This window comes from Hyperolius riggenbachi, chromosome 9 (genome assembly GCF_040937935.1).
Source record: "Hyperolius riggenbachi isolate aHypRig1 chromosome 9, aHypRig1.pri, whole genome shotgun sequence".
In the NCBI taxonomy this organism is placed as follows: Eukaryota; Metazoa; Chordata; class Amphibia; order Anura; family Hyperoliidae; genus Hyperolius; species Hyperolius riggenbachi.
In genome coordinates this window covers 58,304,502-58,329,838 of record NC_090654.1, presented here as the reverse complement: position 1 = coordinate 58,329,838, position 25,337 = coordinate 58,304,502, and the positions used below count along the sequence as shown (strand labels likewise).

Here is a 25,337-nt window from a genome sequence, read left to right as displayed (position 1 = left end):
CAATGTCGTAAGAACCTATATGATACATCCCACCATAGCGCCACCTTATAAGTTACCATCGCGCCGAAAAGGGGACATAAACAGGGCAATACAGCGAAATATACACACATTGCCCCATGCCATATGGCCATCTCTACCCATAGCATCGTGGCACATCAGGGGGAGGAGGGGAAATTTAAAGGGATAATACCACAAATAGATAAACCATGGGAAACTCCTGTAAGGTAAAAAACCTGGCTGACATATATATAGTAAGCTGGTATAGATGTGGAAGGTAAGTATGGCTAAACAGAACATATATTATATTACATGGGAGGCCGACCAAAACGGGGGGGGGACCCCAAAAAGGGGGGGGGGGACAAAACTAAGGAGTTAGGATAAGACGAAATCACTAAAACCAAGATTGGTAACGTAAATAACCGATAAAATACCAATTATGGGGTGTGCATGCTCAGTACACAGGGGTGATCCTGAGTTGTCATTAACGACATAATTCATAGAAAGGGCGAAAAGGTGAAACCCTCATTGAGACCATCCGGGCTCAGGGTACCCAGTCTATATATCCATCTGGATTCAAGTTGTCTCAGCTTTTGATCCAGGTTACCCCCCCGGGGGCCCAGATGCCACTGCTGGATCACCCAGTATCTGAACGTATCTATATCGCCCCCATGTTTTTCATTAAAATGGCGGGCCACAGAGGTATTTCTTTTATGCTTTATGTCCCCCAGATGTTCAAGGATCCTTGTCTTTACTGCCCTTGTGGTTTCTCCGATGTACAATAGGGGACATGAACATTGGATTGCATAAATCACCCCCTCTGAATCGCAGTTATAGAAGTCAAATAAATCAAACTTCCGACCATTCTTTGGTGCAAAAAAATTGCTACATTTGAGAACTTGAGGGCAGGTTTTACACTTGCCACATCTGTGCATACCGTTAAGTCTGTGGTCCAGCCAAGTCTTTTTCTTAAATTTCTCTGCTTGATTTATGGACTTTGCGGGTAAGAACGAATGTACCAGAGCATCACCCAGATTTTTCCCCCTCCTATACGTAATCTGTGGTCTAGGGGGGATATATTTACTCAGATCTCTATCCAATTGAAGAATAGGCCAATGGGTATCAATAATCTTCTTGATTATAGGTGACTGTTTTGTGTATGTACTGATAATCCTCATCACATCAGAGTTTGAGTTGGATTTCTCCTTAGGACATAATAGTTCTGTTCTTTCTGTAGACCTCGCTTTCAATTCTGCATCCATCAGAACTTTTTGGGGATAACCCCGATCACTGAATCTTTTATGTAGGTTCTTACATTCTTTGTCAAATGCTATGGGGTCAGAGCAATTCCTCCGTGCCCGGAGAAACTGCCCCTTCGGAATCCCCCTTTTCAACGGGTCAGGGTGATGACTCTCCCATGCCAGCAGAGAATTCGTCGATGTAGATTTTCGAAAGATACTCGTATCAAGGCCCCCCTTATTGTTCTTCACAATATGCACATCCAAGAAATCAATAGAAGTAGAGCTAATCTCATGGGTGAAGAACATGCCTATATGGTTCTTGTTCAATTCACCCACAAAATCCAAGAACATGTCCCTGGGGCCGTCCCACAAGATGAATACGTCATCTATGAAACGGCCCCAGAATAAAATGTGTGATGCATACACCGCCAGGTCCTCACCAAAAACCGTCACATCCTCCCACCAGCCTAGGAAGAGGTTGGCATAAGAGGGGGCACACGCCGTCCCCATCGCACAACCCCTTTCCTGTAGAAAAAACTGGTTCTGGAAGAGAAAATAGTTGTGGGTAAGTATATATCTCAACAGATCCAAAAGGAATAATGAATGTTCCCTCACGTATATACTCCGAGACTTCAAGAAATAATCGACTGCATTGATCCCTAGATTGTGTTGAATATTATTGTACAGGGATTCTACATCCAGTGATGCCAGCCAGGTGTCTGCTGTGATTTTAATGTCATGTAGCTTATTAAGCAGATCCATTGTGTCTCTCAAATATGAGGGCAAGCTTTCCACAAATGGTCTGAGGAAAAAATCAATATATCTACTGGCATTTTCAGTCAAGCTGTTATTCCCTGCCACAATGGGTCTACCTGGTGGAGACAATAAATCCTTATGAACCTTAGGAAGTGCATAAAATACCGGGACGGTGGGATGTTTTGTATTGATACGTTCAAAATCCCCCTTATCAAGGACACCCTTGTCACGTGCATCCTTCAAAAAAGCCTCGAATTCAGCCTGGAATTTCATCGTCGGATTTTGCCTCAACTTTCGGTATTGTTTATCATCCATAAGGAGTCTGTTGCACATCTCTACATAGCTCACTCTAGTCATGACCACAATATTCCCACCTTTGTCAGATTTTTTAATTATAAGATCACTGTTACTTGACAGATCGTCCAGGGCTTTTTTCTCACTGGGACTGAGATTATTCATGGCATTTTTGTCCTTATTCCCTCTCTTTGCTAAATCCTCAAGTTCCCTAGTAACCACATCCACAAAGGTTTGTATGGATGAATATTGACTAATGGGCGGACAGAATTTGCTTTTTGCTTGTAAATTGCTAACTGGTATGCATTTACGTATCTCTCCCGATGTATTTTCTTCCAGGAGATCATTAAGATTAGCTAAAGCTTCTTCGTCTCTCCTAAATTCACTTCTACTCTGTGCACTCGGTGTATTCATAAATTTCTTAATTGCTAACTTCCTGGCAAATAAATTGATGTCCTTAACAGCCTCAAATAAATCAAACTGAGAAGATGGCACAAAAGAAAGGCCTTTTGATAGTACATTCAGTTCAGTTTCATTCAAGATATAGTCGGTTAAATTAATGATTTTCATCTTATCAGAGGTGACTATATCAGTCACCATTCCTCCTCCCTGTGTTTCCAATAACGGGGTTTGTACCCCCACTTTTCCCTGTTGCGTAGATCTCTCGGGGTGCCTATTGGTTTCGGTTTTTGGCTCCTTGGTCTCCCCCTCCCCTTGGGTTTTTTGGGGACCTTGTTTATTTCCCCTGATTCTGGTTCAGAGTTATGTTCACTATCTGACTCGGTGTTGATGTCAGTTTCTGTATCTGTTTGTCCAGAGGCTGGTTGCGGTGTAGGTTTTTTAGGGGTGCGACCCCAATCATATATTTTATTATATTTGAAATCTTTACAATCACGAGTGTATTTCTTGTGTTTTTTACTCTTAATTGATTCTTTATGATTGTGAACTTTATTCTGTAGTTTTTCCTCAAGGTCCTTATAGGCAGGATGCAATTTAAAGTTCAGAACCTTCCTATGTTCCTCTGCCAGTTTTTTATTTATTTTTTCCAGTTCCTTCAACTCATAGTCCCTTAAAAATGCCATCAATTCAAGACTTTGCTTTGTCTTTAATTTATTCCACCCATCCATAAATTCACTATTTTCTGTATGCTTATGAGGGGTAACCAAATTCCTAAGACCTCGCACCGTGATCTTTTCTTTAAGGTAAGTATTAAAACTCGTTATTTCCCACCAGCTCCTGTTATGTTCTTTGTAAACATTGAATATAGTTCTGAACGCATCATTGATTTCTGAATCTGGGGTGACAGTGACTGGGGGGGTGGCCTGATCAGGCTCCTCCAACGAAAAGACCTGTTTCGCTTCAGCAATTAAACTATCAACATCAGGGATAGTATCTAGAAAACCTGCCATCTTTTCTAGCGTAAAAAGATTCAGGGATATGGAGAAAAAGGTGTCAGGGCACCCACAAATTTAAATGATACAACAGACCTGAACTTAGATTACTAACAACAAAAAAATATCTCTCTAACCTGAATCTAAAACATAACTTTTAATAAATTCCTAAAACTCGACACATATAATTGGCTGCAATACCATAAATTACACTTGCAAGTAATTGCTAGGCCTGCTTTGTCGGCATATGACTGGACAACCTGGATTGCCCAAGGCTCATAGCAATACTGATAATGATTTTATCATTATCAGTATTGCTATGAGCCTTGGGCAATCCAGGTTGTCCAGTCATATGCCGACAAAGCAGGCCTAGCAATTACTTGCAAGTGTAATTTATGGTATTGCAGCCAATTATATGTGTCGAGTTTTAGGAATTTATTAAAAGTTATGTTTTAGATTCAGGTTAGAGAGATATTTTTTTGTTGTTAGTAATCAGTACCTATTCAGTAAGAAGTCCAAGGCAAGACTTCCTAACACTGAAGGGTGGTGCTTTGTGTGCACGCTTAGTGGCTGCAGCTTTTAAACGCTTTGAGTTCCACAGGAGAAAAATTCTAAACAAATGTTTGGATTATTATTATTTTTATTAATATCGGTAAATGTACTGATATTCTGCTGCTTAATTCATATAGTGAAATATGGGTAATATTTTTCCCACAATGCAACAAGGCTTCCAAAGTGTGATGTCAGTACCTAGGTGCTGACATCACACTGTGGGAGGGGTTTCACCCCAATATGAGCCATACAGAGCCCCCTGATGATCCGTTTGAGAAAATGAAAATATTTCTCATGGGAAAGGGGGTATCAGCTACGGGAGGGGGTATCAGCTATTGGAATGAGGTTCAATCTTTGGTTACAGTTCCTCTCTAACTTCTGTACTAAAGTGTGGCTGCTGTGGTGGCAGATTAAGTGAGAAATAACAATTTCTATTTTTTTCTTCTGTTTATTCACAGAATCATTGATTTGTGGAATAAGTCACACCAATATTTATTTAACACTGTTACACGGGTAATTATAGATACTTTTCTCAAAGTGGAAGGGTAAGGTGCTACAAAACGCAGACTCTTTCACCTACATGTGTAGTGTGGCAACGAAGGCAGGAAAAGCTGAACATGCTGAAACTATAATAATGAAAGCTGAACTTTTGTTCAGAATGATCTATCTGGTAGAGAAAAATATCTCCAAAACACCAAGATTAGACTTTACCGCTTTCACAAAATCTGCTTTTCTACATACACGTTAAACGTGAAAAGGTACAAAGAATATTAGCTCTCATGTTGGTCAGATATTATTTTAAGAAAATCAAGATGTGTTCCATATCAAAAATCAAGAGAAGACTGAAAGTGACACTATCAAAGAGGAAGGTGAATTGGCTAAGATATCCTCTGTGCAAACAACAGAGCCTTAGAAAAAACAGCTCCAATCTAGAACCAAATATGTTCAGGAAAATGGGGTTGACCTGTGGTCTGAAACTCAGCTTTTCCTCTTTGTTGTAAAAGATTATTTACAGCATAAAATCTACAACCACAAATAAATTGCAGCAGAACAGCATTCAAACACTTAAACACAGCATTTGCTCTGCAGTGGAAAGCTCCTTGCTTCAGTGGGCGGCTTCTGGCCACATCAGGTGATTACATTATCTATGTTTACATTCCTTTGTCAGACACATTTAGTAAATATTAGCGAAGTGCTGAAACTGAGCTCTTTCTGCTTCTATTATGTGCGCAGCTGAGAAGTGATCATTAGATACATTTTATAATATAAATACAGCAGCTATGCAATAAAATGAAATGGCAGCTTTCAGAGCAGATAAACTGTACTTTGGGAATTTGTAGACAGACAATATTACTTATGCACAAAAGCAAATATGATAACTGTATGGGTAATAAAAAGTAGGAAAACACATTTTCTTTAAATGTTATGTCAGAGTTGTATCCCACTTTAAGCTAGCCACACACTCAATCATTTTCCTCGTTTGATTCCCCAACACATCTCACTAATCGTAATTCCAATCGATTTTGGCCGAAATCTATTGAAGATCTATGTGCAGTGCATAGAAGTAATAGATCCCTCTCTGATCAGATTCAGATCAGACAGGGATCTATCTTTTTGAAACATTGGATGGCAAACTATTAGGCCTCATTCACACCTAAATCTGAAAAAACGCAAGCGTTTTTTCCCCCCTCCCGGCGCTCCACAGCGCGCTGCATTTCTGGTAAAAGCGCTTTTCTAAGTGCTTTTCCAGAGCGGTTTTGTAATTCACTCCATGACGCAAGTCAGGAAGTGAACTCTTTGACCCAGAAAAGAATAAATACAATGTATTTATTCTCAAAAACGCAAACACAATTGCGGTTTTGTGAGCGTTTATCGCTCTTCCTATACCTTCCATTATAGTAAAAATGCCCCAAAAATGGTACAGGCACCGCTTTGCTGAATGCACAGCGCACGAACCGCGCTGATATGAACCTTGTCATAGAGATTCCTTGCGCCAGCGTTTTGTGGGCGATTTTAAAAATCGCCTGCGCTTGAAACAAAGCTGAAAACGCCCCTAGTGTGAACAAGCCCTTAAAGTGAACCTAGAGTCAACAAAAAAAAATGAGATTAACTCACCTGGGGCTTCCCTCAGCCCCCTGCAGACGATCGGTACCCTCGTAGCCCCGCTCCAATGGTCCAGGACCCGCCGGCGAACACTTCCGGTTTGTTCATCACCGGCCAACAGGCATGGGAACAAGAGTGATTGTTCGCGTGATTGTTCACGTTCCCAGCCTGTATATCGCCCCCTATGCTGCTATTGCGGCCAGGAGGCCGCAATAGCAGCATAGGGGGCGATATACAGGCTAGGAACGCGAACAATCACTCGCGTTCCCATGCCTGTCGGCCGATGACGGCCAAAACGGAAGTGTTCGCCGGCGGGTCCTGGACCATCGGAGCGGGGCTGCGAGGGCACCGATCGTCTGCAGGGGGCTGAGGGAAGCCCCAGGTGAGCTAATCTCATTTTTTTTTTGTTGACTTTAGGTTCTCTTTAACCACTTAAGGACTGCAGTCATAAAACCCCTTAAGGACCAGAGCCTTTTTTTCCATTCGGACCATTGCAGCTTTCACGGTTTATTGCTCAGTCATACAACCTACCACCTAGATGAATTTTACCTCCTTTTCTTGTCACTAATACAGCTTTCTTTCGGTGCTATTTGATTGCTGCTGCGAGTTTTACTTTTTATTATATTCATCAAAAAAGACATGAATTTTGTCAAAAAAATGACTTTTTTAACTTTCTGTGCTGACATTTTTCAAATAAAGTAAAATTTCCTATACATTTGAGCGCGAAAGTTATTCTGCTACATGTCTTTGATAAAAAAAAAACCATTCAGTGTATATTTATTGGATTGGGTAAAAGTTATAGCGTTTACAAACTATGGTGCCAAAAGTGAATTTTCCCATTTTCAAGCATCTCTGACTTTTCTGCGCACCTGTCAGGTTTCATGAGGGGCTAAAATTCCAGGATAGTACAAATACCCCCCAAATGACCCCATTTTGGAAAGAAGACATCCCAAAGTATTCAGTGAGAGGCATGGTGAGTTCATAGAAGATTTTATTTTTTGTCACAAGTTAGCGGAAAATGACACTTTGTAACAAAACAAAAAAAAAAGTTTCCATTTCTTCTAACTTGCGACAAAAAAAAATGAAATCTGCCACGGACACACTATGCTCCTCTCTGAATACCTTGAAGTGTCTACTTTCCAAAATGGGGTCATTTGTGGGGTGTGTTCACTGTCCTGGCATTTTGGGGGGTGCCTAATTGTAAGCACCCCTGTAAAGCCTAAAGATGCTCATTGGACTTTGGGCCCCTTAGCGCAGTTAGGCTGCAAAAAAGTGCCACACATGTGGTATTGCCGTACTCAGGAGAAGTAGTATAATGTGTTTTGGGGTGTATTTTTACACATACCCATGCTGGGTGGGAGAAATATCTCCGTAAATGACAATTGTTTTATTTTTTTTTACACACAATTGTCAATTTATAGAGATATTTCTCCCACTCAGCATGGGTATGTGGAAAAATACACCCCAAAACACATTATACTACTTCTCCTGAGTACGGCGATACCACATGTGTGGCACTTTTTTGCACCCTAACTGCGCTAAGGGGCCCAAAGTCCAATGAGTACCTTTAGGATTTCACAGGTCATTTTGAGAAATTTCGTTTCAAGACTGCTCCTCACGGTTTAGGGCCCCTAAAATGCCAGGAGAGTATAGGAATCCCACAAATTACCCCATTTTAGAAAGAAGACACCCCAAGGTATTCCATTAGGAGTATGGTGAGTTCATAGAAGATTTTTTTTTTGTCACAAGTTAGCGGAAATTGATTTTAATTGTTTTTTTTCACAAAGTGTCATTTTCCGCTAACTTGTGACAAAAATAAAATCTTCTATGAACTCATCATACTCCTAACGGAATACCTTGGGGTGTCTTTTTTCTAAAATGGGGTCATTTGTGGGGTTCCTCTACTGCCCTGGTATTTTAGGGGCCCTAAACCGTGAGGAGTAGTCTTGAAACCAAATGTCGCAAAATGACCTGTGAAATCCTAAAGGTACTCATTGGACTTTGGGCCCCTTAGCGCAGTTAGGGTGCAAAAAAATGCCACACATGTGGTACCGCCGTACTCAGGAGAAGTATTATAATGTGTTTTGGGGTGTATTTTTACACATACAGATGCTAGGTGGGAGAAATATCTCTGTAAATGACAATTATTTGATTTTTTTTACACACAATTGTCCATTTACAGAGAGATTTCTCCCACCCAGCATGGGTATGTATAAAAATACACCCCAAAACACATTATACTACTTCTTCTGAGTACGGCGATACCACATGTGTGACACTTTTTTGCAACCTAGGTGCGCTAAGGGGCCTAACGTCCTATTCACAGGTCATTTTGAGGCATTTGGATTCTAGACTACTCCTCACGGTTTAGGGCCCCTAAAATGCCAGGGCAGTATAGGAACCCCACAAGTGACCCCATTTTAGAAAGAAGACACCCCAAGGTATTCTGTTAGGGGTATGGTGAGTTCATAGAAAAAAATTTTTTGTCACAAGTTAGCGGAAAATGACACTTTGTGAAAAAAAAACCAATACATATCAATTTCCGCTAACTTGTGACAAAAAATAAAATCTTCTATGAACTCACCATACTCCTAACGGAATACCTTGGGGTGTCTTCTTTCTAGAATGGGGTCATTTGTGGGGTTCCAATACTGCCCTGGCATTTTAGGGGCCCTAAACCGTGAGGAGTAGTCTTGAACCCAAATGTCTCAAAATGACCTGTGAAATCCTAAAGGTACTCATTGGACTTTGGGCCCCTTAGCACTGTTAGGCTGCAAAAAAGTGTCACACATGTGGTATCGCCGTACTCAGAAGAAGTAGTATAATGTGTTTTGTGGTGTATTTTTACATATAACCATGCTGGGTGGGAGAAATATCTCTGTAAATGACACATTTTTGATTTTTTTTACACACAATTGTCCATTTACAGAGAGATTTCTCCCACCCAGCAAGGGTATGTGTAAAAATACACCACAAAACACATTATACTACTTCTCCTGAGTATGGCGATACTACATGTGTGACACTTTTTTGCAGCCTAGGTGCGCTAAGGGGCCCAACGTCCTATTCACAGGTCATTTTGAGGCATTTGTTTTCTAGACTACTCCCCACGGTTTAGGGCCCCTAAAATGCCAGGGCAGTATAGGAACCCCACAAGTGACCCTATTTTAGAAAGACGACACCCCAAGGTATTCCATTAGGGGTATGGTGAGTTCATAGAAGATTTTATTTTTTGTCACAAGTTAGTGAAAAATGACACTTTGTGAAAAAAACAATAAAAATCCAATTTCCGCTAACTTTTGACAAAAAATAAAATCTTCTATGAACTCATCATACACCTAACAGAATACCTTGGGGTGTCTTCTTTCTAAAATGGGGTCACTTGTGGGGTTCCTATACTGCCCTGGCATTTTACGGGCCCAAAACTGTGAGTAGTCTGGAAACCAAATTTCTCAAAATGACTGTTCAGGGGTATAAGCATCTGCAAATTTTGATGACAGGTGGTCTATGAGGGGGCAAATTTTGTGGAAACGGTCATAAGCAGGGTGGCCTCTTAGATGACAGGATGTATTGGGCCTGATCTGATGGATAGGAGTGCTAGGGGGGTGACAGGAGGTGATTGATGGGTGTCTCAGGGGGCGGTTAGAGGGGAAAATAGATGCAATCAATGCACTGGGGAGGTGATCGGAAGGGGGTCTGAGGGGGATCTGAGGGTTTGGCCGAGTGATCAGGAGCCCACACGGGGCAAATTAGGGCCTGATCTGATGGGTAGGTGTGCTAGGGAGTGACAGGAGGTGATTTATGGGTGTCTCAAGGTGTGATTAGAGGGGGGAAATAGATGCAAGCAATGCACTAGCGAGGTGATCAGGGCTGGGGTCTGAGGGCGTTCTGAGGTGTGGGTGGGTGATTGGGTGCCCGCAAGGGGCAGATTAGGGTCTAATCTGATGGGTAACAGTGACAGGTGGTGATAGGGGGTGATTGATGGGTAATTAGTGGGTGTTTAGAGGAGAGAAGAGATGTAAACACTGCACTTGGGAGGTGATCTGATGTCGGATCTGCGGGCGATCTATTGGTGTGGGTGGGTGATCAGATTGCCTGCAAGGGGCAGGTTAGGGGCTGATTGATGGGTGGCAGTGACAGGGGGTGATTGATGGGTGGCAGTGACAGGGGGTGATTGACAGGTGATCAGTGGGTTATTACAGGGAAGAACGGATGTAAATAATGCACTGGCGAATTGATAAGGGGGGGTTTGAGGGCAATCTGAGCGTGTGGGCGGGCGATTGGGTGCCCGCAAGGGTCTAATCTGATGGGTAACAGTGACAGGTGGTGATAGGGGGTGATTGATGGGTGATTGATGGGTAATTAGTGGGTGTTTAGAGGAGAGAATAGATGTAAACGATGGATTTGGGAGGTGATCTGATGTCGGATCTGCGGGCGATCTATTGGTGTGGGTGGGTGATCAGATTGCCCGCAAGGGGCAGGTTAGGGGCTGATTGATGGGTGGCAGTGACAGGGGGTGATTGATGGGTGGCAGTGACAGGGGGTGATTGACAGGTGATCAGTGGGTTATTACAGGGAAGAACGGATGTAAATAATGCACTAGCGAATTGATAAGGGGGGGTTTGAGGGCAATCTGAGCGGTGGGCGGGAGATTGGGTGCCCGCAAGGGTCTAATCTGATGGGTAACAGTGACAGGTGGTGATAGGGGGTGATTGATGGGTGATTGATGGGTAATTAGTGGGTGTTTAGAGGAGAGAATAGATGTAAACGATGGATTTGGGAGGTGATCTGATGTCGGATCTGCGGGCGATCTATTGGTGTGGGTGGATGATCAGATTGCCCGCAAGGGGCAGGTTAGGGGCTGATTGATGGGTGGCAGTGACAGGGGGTGATTGACGGGTGATTGACGGGTGATTGACAGGTGATCAGGGGGGATAGATGCATACAGTACACAGGGGGGGGGGGTCTGGGGGGGTCTGGGTAGAGTCTGAGGGGTGGGGGGGGTGATCAGGAGGGAGCAGGGGGCAGTTTAGGGACTAAAAAAAAAAATAGCGTTGACAGATAGTGACAGGGAGTGATTGATGGGTGATTAGGGGGGTGATTGTGTGCAAATGGTGGTCTGGGGGGTGGGCAGGGGGGGGGTCTGAGGGGTACTGTGGGCGATCAGGGGGCAGGGGGGGGCAGATCAGTGTGTTTGGGTGCAGACTAGGGTGGCTGCAGCCTGCCCTGGTGGTCCCTCCGACACTGGGACCACCAGGGCAGGAGGCAGCCTGTATAATACACTTTGTAAACATTACAAAGCGTATTATACGCTTCCTATCCGGGGATCGTCGGGTTAACAACCCGCCGGCGCTTCCGATTGGCCGGTGGGTTGACGTCGCGGGTGGGCGGAGCCTATTGCCGGCGGATGCGCGCGCATCCCAGCGCGCGATCCCCGGCCAAAGAGTGCCCCAGGACCTGACGCCATTCTGCGTTACGTGGTCCTGGGGCTGCCACTTTGCCGCCGCCAATATGAAGTAGGCGGTCGGCAAGTGGTTAACCACTTGCCGACCGCACACTCATACCGTGTGGCGGCAAAGTGGTAGCTGGAGGACCAGCGACGCACATCTGCGTCGCCAGGTGCCTCCCTAATTAATCAGGAAATGCCGCTCGCGCGAGCGGCCGTTTCCTGTTAGATCACGGAGCGGGTCTCCGTGAATAGCCTGCGAGCTGCTGATCGCGGCTCGCAGACTAAATGTAAACGCAGGAGACGTTTGTCTCCTTTGTTTACATTCAACGGCGTGGCAGATCGGCGATCCCCGGCCAATCAGCGGCCGGGGATCGCCGTCATGTGGCAGATGACGGATAGCGTCCTGTGCATCCCCGATCACCAGGGGTGAGAGGGAGGAGAGGGAGGGGGCATTTTCGCCGCGGAGGGGGGCTTTGAGGTGCCCCCCCGCAACACCCAGGCAGGCAGGAGCGATCAGACTCCCCCTGCACATCATCCCCATAGGGGGGAAAAAAGGGGGGTGATCTGATCGCTCTGCCTGCAACCTGATCTGTGCTGGGGGCTGCAGAGCCCACCCTGCACAGATCATAAAAAACAGCGCTGCTCCTTAAGGGGGGGGTAAAGGCTGAGTCCTCAAGTGGTTAATATGTGGCTACCCTTAGTCAAACAGGTAAAGGCTAAAAAAAAATCCCTAGGACATTTAAAGACAAAACTAAGCAATCATAGCAATTCTGAATACAGTTCAAAGATCAACATGCTTATCAGAGATCACACTGTAGAGACAAACAAAGTCTGTTACCTAAATTGCATTTAATTTTACTCATAAGCAAATATTGTTGTACTTTGCAGTAAAGTATTGAAGGTAATGTGGACATTTTATTCTGTAAAGGTGGCCACATACCATACAATTTTTTAAATATCTGTTCAATTTAAGAATTGCAATCAATTTTTCTGACTGATTGTAACATTTCAAAAATATGACCAATGTACCACACACCTAGGTTCAATTTTTCCCCCAATTATGCTAAAAATGATTGGAAACTCTAACAAAATTGCTAGGGTGTGTATATTAATAAATTGACAATCCAACACACACCATACAATCTTTAGAAAGATTGAAGAAAAATATCTGGCAGTCCGGATCGATTAAAATCGAAGAAAACGGGAAATCCGATCTGATTTTTCAGTTGAATGAAAAAAAAAGCTTTCGATTTTTTCGGGAGATACGATCGTTTTTATCGAATTACTGTAAAATCGGATCATTTTATTGTATCGTGTGTGGCCCGGACAGATGTATGACAGATAATCTTATTTCTTCAATAGTCCTATCTCCTCTGCTGTTCCTTCCGCAATCTTATTTTGTGTGTCTCCAACCACCCCCATCCTATGTCCTCTTATGTTCCTTCCTCCATCTTATATTGTGTGTCTCCTACCACCCTCCATCATACAGTGGCTTGCAAAAGTATTTGGCCCCCTTGAAGTTTTCCACATTTTGTCACATTACTGCCACAAACATGAATCAATTTTATTGGAATTCCACGTGAAAGACCAATACAAAGTGGTGTACACGTGAGAAGTGGAACAAAAATCATACATGATTCCAAACATTTTTTACAAATAAATAACTTCAAAGTGGGGTGTACGTAATTATTCAGCCTCCTGAGTCAATACTTTGTAGAACTACCTTTTGCTGCAATTACAGCTGCCAGTCTTTTAGGGTATGTCTCTACCAGCTTTGCACATTTAGAGACTGAAATCCTTGCCCATTCTTCTTTGCAAAACAGCTCCAACTCATTCAAATTAGATGGACAGAATTTGTGAACAGCAGTTTTCAGATCTTGCCACAGATTTTCGATTGGATTTAGATCTGGACTTTGACTGGGCCATTCTAACACATAGATATATTTTGTTTTAAACCATTCCATTGTTGCCCTGGCTTTATGTTTAGGGTCGTTGTCCTGCTGGAAGGTGAACCTCCGCCCCAGTCTCAAGTCTTTTGCAGACTCCAAGAAGTTTTCTTCCAAGGTTGCCCTGTATTTGGCTCCATCCCAGGGGCAAATCCAGGATTTCCAAGGGGGGGGGTTCCTGAAAGTGGCGTGTGGGCGTGGCCAAAATATGGTGTGGGTGGAGCCAAATACTAGCAGTTTCTAGGCTAAATTGCACCCAGGGTGAGGGCGTAAAATGCGCCCCCAACGTGGAGACAGGTATAGGTGCCCGCAGTATAGGTAGCCAGCTATAGGTCCCCCCCAGTATAGGTAGCCCATATAGTTGCCCCCAGTATAGGTTAGATAGGTATATGCCCCCCAGTATAGATTAGATAGGTATATGCCCCCCAGTATAGATTAGATAGGTATATGCCCCCCAGTATAGGTTAGATAGGTATATGCCCCCCAGTATAGGTTAGATAGGTATATGCCCCCCAGTATAGGTTAGATAGGTATATGCCCCCCAGTATAGGTTAGATAGGTATATGCCCCCCAGTATAGGTTAGATAGGTATATGCCCCCCAGTATAGATTAGATAGGTATATGCCCCCCAGTATAGGTTAGATAGGTATATGCCCCCCAGTATAGGTTAGATAGGTATATGCCCCCCAGTATAGGTTAGATAGGTATATGCCCCCCAGTATAGGTTAGATAGGTATATGCCCCCAGTATATGTTAGATAGGTATATGCCCCCCAGTATAGATTAGATAGGTATATGCCCCCCAGTATAGGTTAGATAGGTATATGCCCCCCAGTATAGATTAGATAGGTATATGCCCCCCAGTATAAGATAGGTGAAGGAAGGTGCCCGCCCCCTGTGTGGGGAGAAGATTGCCCGGGGGAGAAGACAGAATAAAATGATGGAGGCGCCAGCCGCGCTAATAAGGGATGCGGGAACCGGCTTTATTCCTCGCTCCCTCCCTCCCTCTGAATGCCCCCACCTGCGGTGAATGTGTGCCGGCTCCCCCATGAGTGTGTGCGCAGCGGAGCGGTAGGTCCTCTTACCGCAGATCAGGCGCACCAGCAACTGGAGTCTCATGCTTCCTGTGACGTCATGGTAAACAGGAAGCATGAGACTCCAGTTGCTGGTGCGCCTGATCTGCGGTAAGAGGCCCTACCGCTCCGCTGCGCACACACTCATGGGGGAGCCGGCACACATTCACCGCAGGTGAGGGGCATTCAGAGGGAGTGAGGGAGCGAGGAATAAAGCCGGCTCCCGCATCCCTTATTAGTGCGGCTGGCGCCTCCATCATTTTCTTCTGTCTTCTCTCCCCAGCCGGCCGGGCCATGCGGCAGCCCCACTTCCGGTCCCGGTGCAGGGGGGTGTTCTAGACACTCAGAACAACCCCCTCCGTGCGCCACTGCATCCATCTTCCCATCAACTCTGACCAGCTTCCCTGTCTCTGCTGAAGAGAAGCACCCCCAGAACATGATGCTTTCACCACCATATTTGACAGTGGGGATGGTGTGTTTAGGGTGATGTGCAATGTTCCTTTTTCGCCACACATAGCGTTTTGGATTTTGGCCAAAAAGTTCAGTTTTGGTCTCATCTGACCAGAGCACCTTCTTCCACGTTTGCTGTGTCCTCCACATGGCTTGTGGCAAACTGCAAATGGGACTTCTTATGCTTTTCTGTTAACAATGGCTTTCTTCTTGCCACTCTTCCATAAAGGCCAATTTTGTGCAGTGCAAGACTAATAGTTGTCCTATGGACAGGTTCCCCCACCTGAGCTGTAGATCTCTGCAGCTCGTCCAGAGTCACCATGGGCCTCTTGACTGCATTTCTGATCAGCGCTTTCCTTGTTCTGCCTGTGTGTTTAGGTGGACAGCCTTGTCTTGCTAGGTTTACAGTTGTGCCATACTTCTTCCATTTCTGAATGATCGTTTGAACAGTGCTCCGTGGGATGTTCAAGGCTTTGGAAATCTTTTTGTAGCCTAAGCCTGCTTTACATTTCTCAATAACTTTATCCCTGACCTGTCTGGTGTGTTCTTTGGACTTCATGGTGTTGTTGCTCCCAATATTATCTTAGACAAACTCTTTGGTCGTCACAGAGCACAGAGCAGCTGTATTTGTACTGAGATATTACACACAGATGCACTCTATTTAGCCACTAGCACTCATCAGGCAATGTCTATGGGCAACTGACTGCACTCAGACCAAAGGAGGCTGAATAATTATGCACACCCCTCTTTGCAGTTATTGATTTCTAAAAAATGTTTGGAATCATGTATGATTTTTGTTCCACTTCTCACGTGTACACCACTTTGTATTGGTCTTTCATGTGGAATTCCAATAAAATTGATTCATGTTTGTGGCAGTAATGTGACAAAATGTGGAAAACTTCAAGGGGGCCAAATACTTTTGGAAGCCACTTGTATGTCCTCTTATGTTCCTTCCTCCATCTGATATTGTGTGTCTCCAGCCACCCCCCATCCTATGTCCTCTTCTGTTCCTTCCTCCACCTTATATTGTGTGTCTCCAACTACCCTCCATCCTATGTCCCCTGCTGTTCCTTCCTCCATCTTTTATTGTTTGTCTCCAACCACCCTAAATCCTATGTCCTCTTCTGTTCCTTCCTCCATCTTATATTGTGCATCTCCAACCACCCTCCATCCTATATCCCCTGCTGTTCCTTCACAATCCCTTTCCAAGGAACCGGGTCTTCATGACACTTACCTAAGACTGGACTCGCTCTCCAATTCCTTCAGAGACTCTGCCATGGCGGAAGACAAAGACATCAAGGCAAGTTTTTTCTGCAAATAAACAGCTCACTGTCAATTAGATAGATAGATAGATAGATAGATAGATAGATAGATAGATAGATAGATAGATAGAACACTAGAGGATATAAGAAAATCTTTTGAGCTGGATATTTTTAAAGGTGCTACTGTTAGATGGTAAAAGACTACTTTCCTCGCATTTTAGAACAATGCAAGGTTGCTGAAGGCCTAATATATAAATGCTCGTGTGACTGCAGTATTGTACACACAAATGAAGTGGTCATCAATTCTTCAAATGGTAAGGTACAGAACAGAATTCCTGTCAGATTACAAACATAGCCTCAAGTCTCTATCAACAGGAACTGCTGGCCCCCAGTCTCTGTCAGCAGGCACAAGGCAAATCTTTTCCAAAAGTCACTGGTGGTCCTCTTTTCTATCTTAGCAGTCATACACAGTTCCTCGGTGTCCCCCAGTCTGTCTCAACAGTCATTATTTTGTTGCTATTTTCTTACTGGTGGTTTCAATGGCATTTTATTGATTAGGTGCAGGGCCGGATTAAGGCTGAATGGGGCCCTAAGTGGACTTGCAGATTGGTCCCCTCCCCCCCGAAATGCAGCCAACCAAGGAGCAAGCATCTTACCTACTATCCTACTATCAGCCGCTCCCTGGCTGGAGCCCCTCTGTGCTGCAACTCCTCTCTGAACTCTGTAACAGCACGTCATCCAGCCCAGACGAACGAGTGAGCAAACAGCGCCCGTTGCTATGGTGATGGGGCCACGTGCGAGCCCGCTCTCTCCAGCCCAGCCCAGCCTGTGCAGTCAGACGTAGACTGATGATGTCTACGTCTGACTGCACAGGCCGGGCTGGAGTGAGCAGGGCTGGCATGCGGCCCCATCACCATAGCAACGGCCGCTGATTGCTCGCTCGTTCATCTGGGCTGGATCACATGCTGCTGCAGAGTCAGCAGAGTGCTGAGAGGAGTTGAGGCATGGAGGAGATCCAGCTAGGGAGCGGCTGATAGTAGGATAGTAGGTAAGTTGCTTGCTCCTTGGTTGGCTGATGGGGCCCTTAGACTCTTAATGGGGCCCCAAGCTAATGCTTCATTTGCCTGGTCGGTAATCCAGCCCTGATTAGGTGTGAAAATATTGAAAAGTTTGGAGAAAAGGTGAATTAAATAAGGACCATAGAGATATAGTACGGGGGCTTTAGAATGCTGTATGGTGGGCATTGGCGGGTCAGGCAAAAACATTGCTGGAGATTTGGGCGTACCAGGCTCCGCCATAAGCTGTAATGGGAATTACGGCTATAGTGGTGCTCAGGCAGTAATGTGGGTGTCGTCAAGAGACAGAGCCCAAATTATGCTAAAAACAGTGTAATTTACCTGCCAGCAATAGATAAATTACGTCTTACCCCACAGTCCACGGCGGCCTGAAGCGGAGATTGTAATTAATGCCACTGGGACTTTTGCAGGAGCAAGGTGAGACGTTATTCGGATTCACCGTACACCCAAATTTCCCAACTCCTTAATTATATGTACACGGGTATTGGAGAGCTGCAACACATGAATAGGGGCACTGGAACTTGAAAAAAAACTAAAAAAACACATAATTGTCTCATGTGGATCAGAGTTGGGCCGAACGGTTCGCCTGCGAACGGTTCCATGCGAACTTCAGTGGTTCGCGTTCGCGTCCCGCAGGCGAACCTTTGCGGAAGTTCGGTTCACCCCATAATGCACATGGAGGGTCAACTTTGACCCTCTACATCACAGTCAGCAGGCCCAGTGTAGCCAATTAGGCTACACTAGCCCCTGGAGCCCCACCCCCCCCCTTATATAAGGCAGGCAGCGGCGGCCATTACGGTCACTCGTGTGCTGCCTGCGTTAGTGAGAGTAGGGCGAGCTGCTGCAGACTGTCTCTCAGGGAAAGATTAGTTAGGCTTAACTTGTTCCTGTCTGGCTGCATACCTGTTCTGTGAACCCACCACTGCATACCTGTGCTGTGAACCCACCACTGCATACCTGTGCTGTGAACCCACCACTGCATACCTGTGCTGTGAACCCACCACTGCATACCTGTTCAGTGAACCCACCACTGCATACCTGTGCTGTGAACACACCACTGCATACCTGTTCAGTGAACCTGCCACTGCATACCTGTTCTGTTCAGTGGACCCGCCACTGTATACCTGTTCATTGAACCCACCACTGCATACCTGTGCTGTGAACCCACCACTGCATACCTGTTCTGTGAACCCACCACTGCATACCTGTGCTGTGAACCCACCACTGCATACCTGTTCAGTGAACCTGCCACTGCATACCTGTTCTGTTCAGTGGACCCGCCACTGTATACCTGTTCATTGAACCCACCACTGCATACCTGTGCTGTGAACCCACCACTGCATACCTGTTTCTGGCTGCACTGCGGGCAGCTGCAACAACAAAAGAAAAGGCATGTACATGCGCCCATTCCCCTTCGTGATCATTACCTTGCCGTGGTGAAGGGGCTTGCGTATCACAATGAAGCAATGACCGGCGCCTAGATGAGTGTCTCGGGGGGCACACCCACGATAATAAGGTCGTTGCCTCATTGTGGTCAGACCAAATTTGATCAGCTGGACAGTCACTGTTCTGTCATTCAGCTACATCAGCCAGGCGACCATATGGGCTGTAAAGCCACCAAAACCTGCACTCTCGCCATGGTGCGCACCAGTCCAGCACGGCCGTCACTACACAAACAGCTGTTTGCGGTGCGTTACACGGTGAGTTTGGTGTGTCAGTGTGAAGCAGTACCTTAATTACACTACCTGATTGATGTATACACATGCAAGATGTTTGAAAGCACTTTAGGCCTGTCATTTAGCATTCAATGTGATTTCTGCCCTTAAAACGCTGCTTTGCGTCAAATCCAGATTTTTCCCCGGGACTTTTGGCATGTATCCCACTCCGCCATGCCCCCCTCCAGGTGTTAGACCCCTTGAAACATCTTTTCCATCACTTTTGTGGCCAGCATAATTATTTTTTTTTTTCAAAGTTCGCATCCCCATTGAAGTCTATTGCGGTTCGCGAACTTTAACGCGAACCGAACCTTCCGCGAAAGTTCGCGAACCAGGTTCGCGAACCTAAAATCGGAGGTTCGGCCCAACTCTAATGTGGATGCGGCCACTGTGAATATAACCCAGGCAAGGGTGAAATATTTTGCTACCTAACAGCAGACAAACTCCAGTCCAAGGTTACTAGCACACTAATGTCCTCCAGTGTTTTTCACTGTTGTCTATCATTAGTTAAATCAGCCCCACTGTCCTACCAAGCGCTTTTCGAAGTCTGAGCTCAGAGTACTCTGTATACAGCTCGACAACCGTTTCCCGACAAGATGAGCTGCTCTCTTCACCGCCTCCACCTGCTGGTCTGCCTGGAAAAAACAGAGACAAGACAGCTTCATCAATAACTGAATGGCAGCTCCTCCCAAACAATAGACAGTAGTACAAGTGGAACTCCTGCACTGGCAAGTATGAACAAAAGAAAATTACACATGTCTTCTTTACACATTCAATTTGTCACCTAGTTAACAAAGGTGTTCCATATAGTCAAAGCAATGGTTTTACAAGTGGTAATGTATGGTTGTGAGAGTTGGACCATATGGAAGGTTGACAGCCAAAGAATCAACCCCTTCTAATTATGTTGCTGGAAAAGACATCTGGGGGTCCCTTGGACTGCAAGAATATCCAATCAGTAAATCCTTAAAGAACTCAACTCTGACTGTTCATTGGAAGGAGCAATACTTAAGCTGAAATATTTTGGACACATAATGAGAAGGCAGGATTCATTGGAGAAGACCCTGATGCTGGGAAAGATCAAGGGCCAAAGGAGGAGGGTCCCTGGTTCATATCCCAGCCAGGGCACTATCTGCAAGGAGTTTCCTCCAGGCCGCGATCTACTCAGAGGGTGGTCACGATCTACTGGTAGATCGCGATCGACTTATTGGGGACTTCTGATATAGATGCACATGGAAGAGGGGGCTGCACATGGAATTAGAGAGGCACTTCTGCACTTGGAAGAAGAGCCCTAACATACTTGGCCTAAGGACGGAAAAATAATAAATCTGGCCTTGGTCTTGATGACTATGGAGGGGGCATGACCAGTGTTGGACTGGGAGGTGGAAAAACTGAGGAAATCCACCTGCTGGCCAAGCAGCAGAAACCCTGTGCTATCACTCCCAATAGAAACCTGCAGCAAGTCTTCAATGTGAGCACCAACACCTGATTACTGCTGCTTGGCCAGCAAGTGGATTTTCTTAGCTTTTCCAGCTCCCAGTCCGACACTGAGCATGAGAGCGTAAACTTCATTACTATATCCCCTGCCTTACCTACTTCTGTTCACTTCTACTGAGACCATCACATTTGTAGTATTGTCTCGCACACACTAAAGAATCAAACCCATAGTCTTTAAGGGGAGTGCAACAGCTGAAAAAGAGGGATGACGCTCTCTATGAAGTATTCAACAAGGAAAAGACCTGCCACATCCAATGTTAATCTTTACTGGTTCCATGTAAAAGAATATGGCCAACGTTTCAGAGCCACGTAGGACCCCTTTATCAAGGCAATATTTGCTTGGAGGCAAAGTTCTGTCTGCTGCTGTACAAAAGTTCCTGCAGAGGAAGTGGGAGTCTGGCTCCTCTAGACACTCGCAGTGAGCGATGTGTATTCATTTGGGATCAGCAGCAGCCACTTCCTCTGCAGGAACTTTTTTTCCAAGCAAACATTGCCTCTGAGCAAACATTGCGTTGATAAAGGGATCCTATGTGGCTCCGAAACGTTGGCCATATTCTTCCAATGAGAACCATACAGCCGCAGTTTTTTTTATTTTCCGGCACTCAGATGACACATTCCAACCTCCTCCCGAGTTCCGTCTGCCCACGAGATTATGCCAGTATCCCTATATGGTGATAGAGAAAAGCAGGTAAAGTGGCATTCACAGCAATAGCTTCCCGTTTTTGGCAACAGTGTATGTAATAATTTAGTAACAGCCACTTACCAGCAGTAAGTCTTCAGGTAGCAGGTCGGTGACATCTTGTGATCTAGAAGGACAGTGAAAAGAGTAGGATGACTGTCTGGTTACACAGCTTGTCAATCAATTATATTCTGAGTCAGTTATTAGTCTGGTACTATATGATGCAGTAAAATATAAAGAACATAAGTCTCCCACCACATAAATCAAATGAACAAACTATTTAGTGTAGTATGATGTGTTCAAGTCAGAGCCATCCATCATCATGTTTTACTGCACACTTTTTTTTTGTTTAGCCCCTGACAAATCCATACCTCAAGGGCGAAACATGTTGGTATTAGGAGGTGTAACAATTTATGAGCACTCAATTTAAACCACCTATGTGACTTCATTATCTGAAAGTCAGCCATTAACCAAATAGGCCTGCTTTGCTAGGACTGCATTGAGTTGCACTTAGGAATAGGCTATAGGCCACCCATAAAGGTAAATTTAATCACAGTTCAGTCAGAATTAAGTGCTTCCCAACAGGGGAAGTATTGAGTAAAAGATCTAGGTCAGAATTGTTTTAGCACTTGTGTATAAAATAGAGTATAATATATAGCAGGTGTCCCCAACCACCCGTCCGAGCCCACTGCTGGTCCATGGGCCGTTTTCTGCCTCTTTTATTTTGTACAATGGCCTCAATTCACTAAGGGCAGTTCGGTAAAATAATTTTGGTAGGAAAAATACAGCATCCGGAATTTTTCCAAATTCACTAAGATTTCACGTATGCGGTAGAAGTTCGGTAATATACAGAAAAAAACATGCTTCAATTCAGGGGCTGTAACAAGTACAGTAACGGTGTTGCCAACCTTTCACGTTATTTTTTACTGACAAATACCTAAAAATTTACTGACAAAAGATTTTTTTTACTGACAAAAACCCGCTACGCGCTGCGCGCCAAAAAAATGGGCGTGACCACGCAACAGGTTGTGGGCGTGGTCATGGGTGGGGCCAAATATACATGATTTTAATATTGCTCTGAAAGGTCTGCCAGGGAAGTTTGAGCTCTGCCATAGTGTTTCCCCCCCTTCCCCCAAAATACATGTAATCTTACAGCATTTCACCAAAAATCCACGTAATCTGGCAGAGGTTCTTCCAAAATACAGATAATATGGCAGTGGTTCCCAAAAAATAGATGTAATCTGGCAGCAGCGATTCCCCCAACATACACATAATCTGGCAGCAGTTCCCCAAAATACATTTAATCTGACAGCAGTGGTTCCCCAAAAATAGGCAGCCCCAGGTCTATAGGTGTCCCCAGAATAGGTGGCCAGGGGTATAGATGTCCCCAGAACAGGTAGCCAGGGGTATATGTGCCCAGGGTACAGGTAGCCAGGGCCCAGGGGTATATGTGCCCAGGGTACAGGTAGCCAGGGGTATATGTAGGCAGGGGTACAGGGCCGGTTCTAGACTGGCACATATGAGGGGGCAGTCAAATGGGTAGGGGGCAACATGTTCGAGGAAATTTGCGGTGACTAAAGTGGGCATGGCAAGTAAATGCACATAATGAGAGACAGAGTTTCACCAGTAAATGCACATAAGAGACAGCCTTTCACCAGTAAATGCACGTAATGACAGACAGCTTTTCACCAGTGAATGCACGTAATGAGAGACAGCTTATCACCAGTAAATGCACGTAATGAGAGACAGCTTTTCACCAGTAAATGCACATAATGAGAGACAGCTTTTCACCAGTAAATGCACATAATAAGAGACAGCTTTTCACCAGTAAATGCACATAATAAGAGACAGCTTTTCACCAGTAAATGCACATAAGAGACAGCCTTTCACCAGCAAATGCACGTAATGACAGACAGCTTTTCACCAGTGAATGCACGTAATGAGAGACAGCTTTTCACCAGTAAATGCACGTAATGAGAGACAGCTTTTCACCAGTAAATGCACATAATGAGAGACAGCTTTTCACCAGTAAATGAACATAAGAGACAGCTTTTCACCAGTAAATGCACATAATAAGAGACAGCTTTTCACCAGTAAATGCACATAATAAGAGACAGCTTTGCACCAGTAAATGCACATAATAAGAGACAGCATTTCACCAGTAAATGCACATAATAAGAGACAGATTTTCACCAGTAAATGCATATAATAAGAGAAAGCTTTTCACCAGTAAATGCACATAAGAGACAGTTTTTTTTACCAGTAAATGCACATAAGAGACAGCTTTTCACCAGTAAATGCACATAATGGCAAACAGCCAGTGTCCTCAGTATATGTAGCCAGCAGATATATGTGCCCAGTATATGTAGCCAGAGGTATATGTCCCCAGTATATGTAGGCAGGGGTATATGTGCCCAGTATATGTAGCCAGAGGTATTTGTCCCCAGTATATGTAGGCAGGGGTATATGTGCCCAGTATATGTAGGCAGGGTTATATGTGCCCAGTATATGTAGGCAGGGTTATATGTGCCCAGTATATGTAGCCAGGGTTATATGTGCCCAGTATATGTAGCCAGGGTTATATGTGCCCAGTAGATGTAGCCAGGGTTATATGTGTCCAGTATATGTAGCCAGAGGTATATGTGCCCAGTATATGTAGCCAGGGTTATATGTGCCCAGTAGATGTAGCCAGGGTTATATGTGCCCAGTAGATGTAGCCAGGGTTATATGTGCCCAGTAGATGTAGCCAGGGTTATATGTGCCCAGTATATGTAGCCAGAGGTATATGTGCCCATGGGTAGCCAGGGTTATATGTCCCCAGTAGATGTAGCCAGGGTTATATGTGCCCAGTAGATGTAGCCAGGGTTATATGTGCCCAGTAGATGTAGCCAGGGTTATATGTGCCCAGTAGATGTAACCAGGGTTATATGTGTCCAGTAGATGTAGCCACTAGCCAGGGTTATATGTGCCCAGTAGATGTAGCCAGAGGTATATGTGCCCATGGGTAGCCAGGGTTATATGTCCCCAGTATATGTAGCCAGGGTTATATGTGCCCAGTAGATGTAGCCAGGGTTATATGTGCCCAGTAGATGTAGCCAGGGTTATATGTGCCCAGTAGATGTAGTCAGGGTTATATGTGCCTAGTAGATGTAGCCAGAGGTATATGTGCCCATGGGAAGCCAGGTGACCCCCCCAAAGCAGGAGGGGAGCAGTGCAGTGGAGGGAGAGCTGTGGCATCAGCGGCGGAGAAGGGGGGCAATTCCCCCCCCCCCCCCGACTTCTCTCACCTTAGTGCTCTCCCTCGCTCGCTCTCCCCTCCTGAACTAAGTGACGAGTGGCTGGCAGTGGCAGGCGGCAGCGAGCGGAACTTACCTGCGTCTCGTCGCCGGCGCGGGATGATTTGCCGCTACTCTGGTCTGGTCCAGACCAGAGCAGCAGAACTTCCGGCGCAGAAGCGAGACAGAAGGTAAGAGCACTAAGGTGAGAGAAGGGGGCGGGGAGATTGCCCCCCTTCTCCACCGCTGCCCACAGCTCTTCCTCCACTGCGCTGCTGTCTTCCTGCAACAGACGCCCTTTTACGGACGCTACTGAATTCCTTACGGAATTCACGGGCAGCTTAATTTGTATCAAAAATTACGGGCTGCCCGTAAATTTACGGGCGGTTGGCAACACTGGTACAGAGAGGAGAGAAAAGAAAAAAAACACAGGGGTACCAGTTGCCCTTCTGGTGTATTATCTTCAAGAAAAATGAATTAAAAATAAGAGTAGTAGTTATACTACTGTGTGGGTTGCTATTCCACGCAACCACTCTGTATGGCATGTAGGGAAGTACCATCCCCACTCGGCCTTTTAGAGGGTTG

General features: G+C 45.2%; 1 protein-coding gene across 1 annotated transcript in view; it reads right to left on the bottom strand.

The window, feature by feature from the left end:
- The window catches only part of SH3BP1 (SH3 domain binding protein 1), a 128,758-nt gene that overhangs the window by 79,700 nt on the left and 23,721 nt on the right, over positions 1-25,337 (bottom strand). Inside the window, exons 2-4 of the mRNA XM_068252858.1 lie at positions 21,562-21,604; positions 19,835-19,939; positions 16,486-16,562 (exon numbers count right to left, since the gene is read on the bottom strand). Of these exons, the coding sequence (XP_068108959.1) occupies positions 16,486-16,562; positions 19,835-19,939; positions 21,562-21,604 (225 nt within the window). The remainder of the gene's footprint in view (positions 1-16,485; positions 16,563-19,834; positions 19,940-21,561; positions 21,605-25,337) is intronic.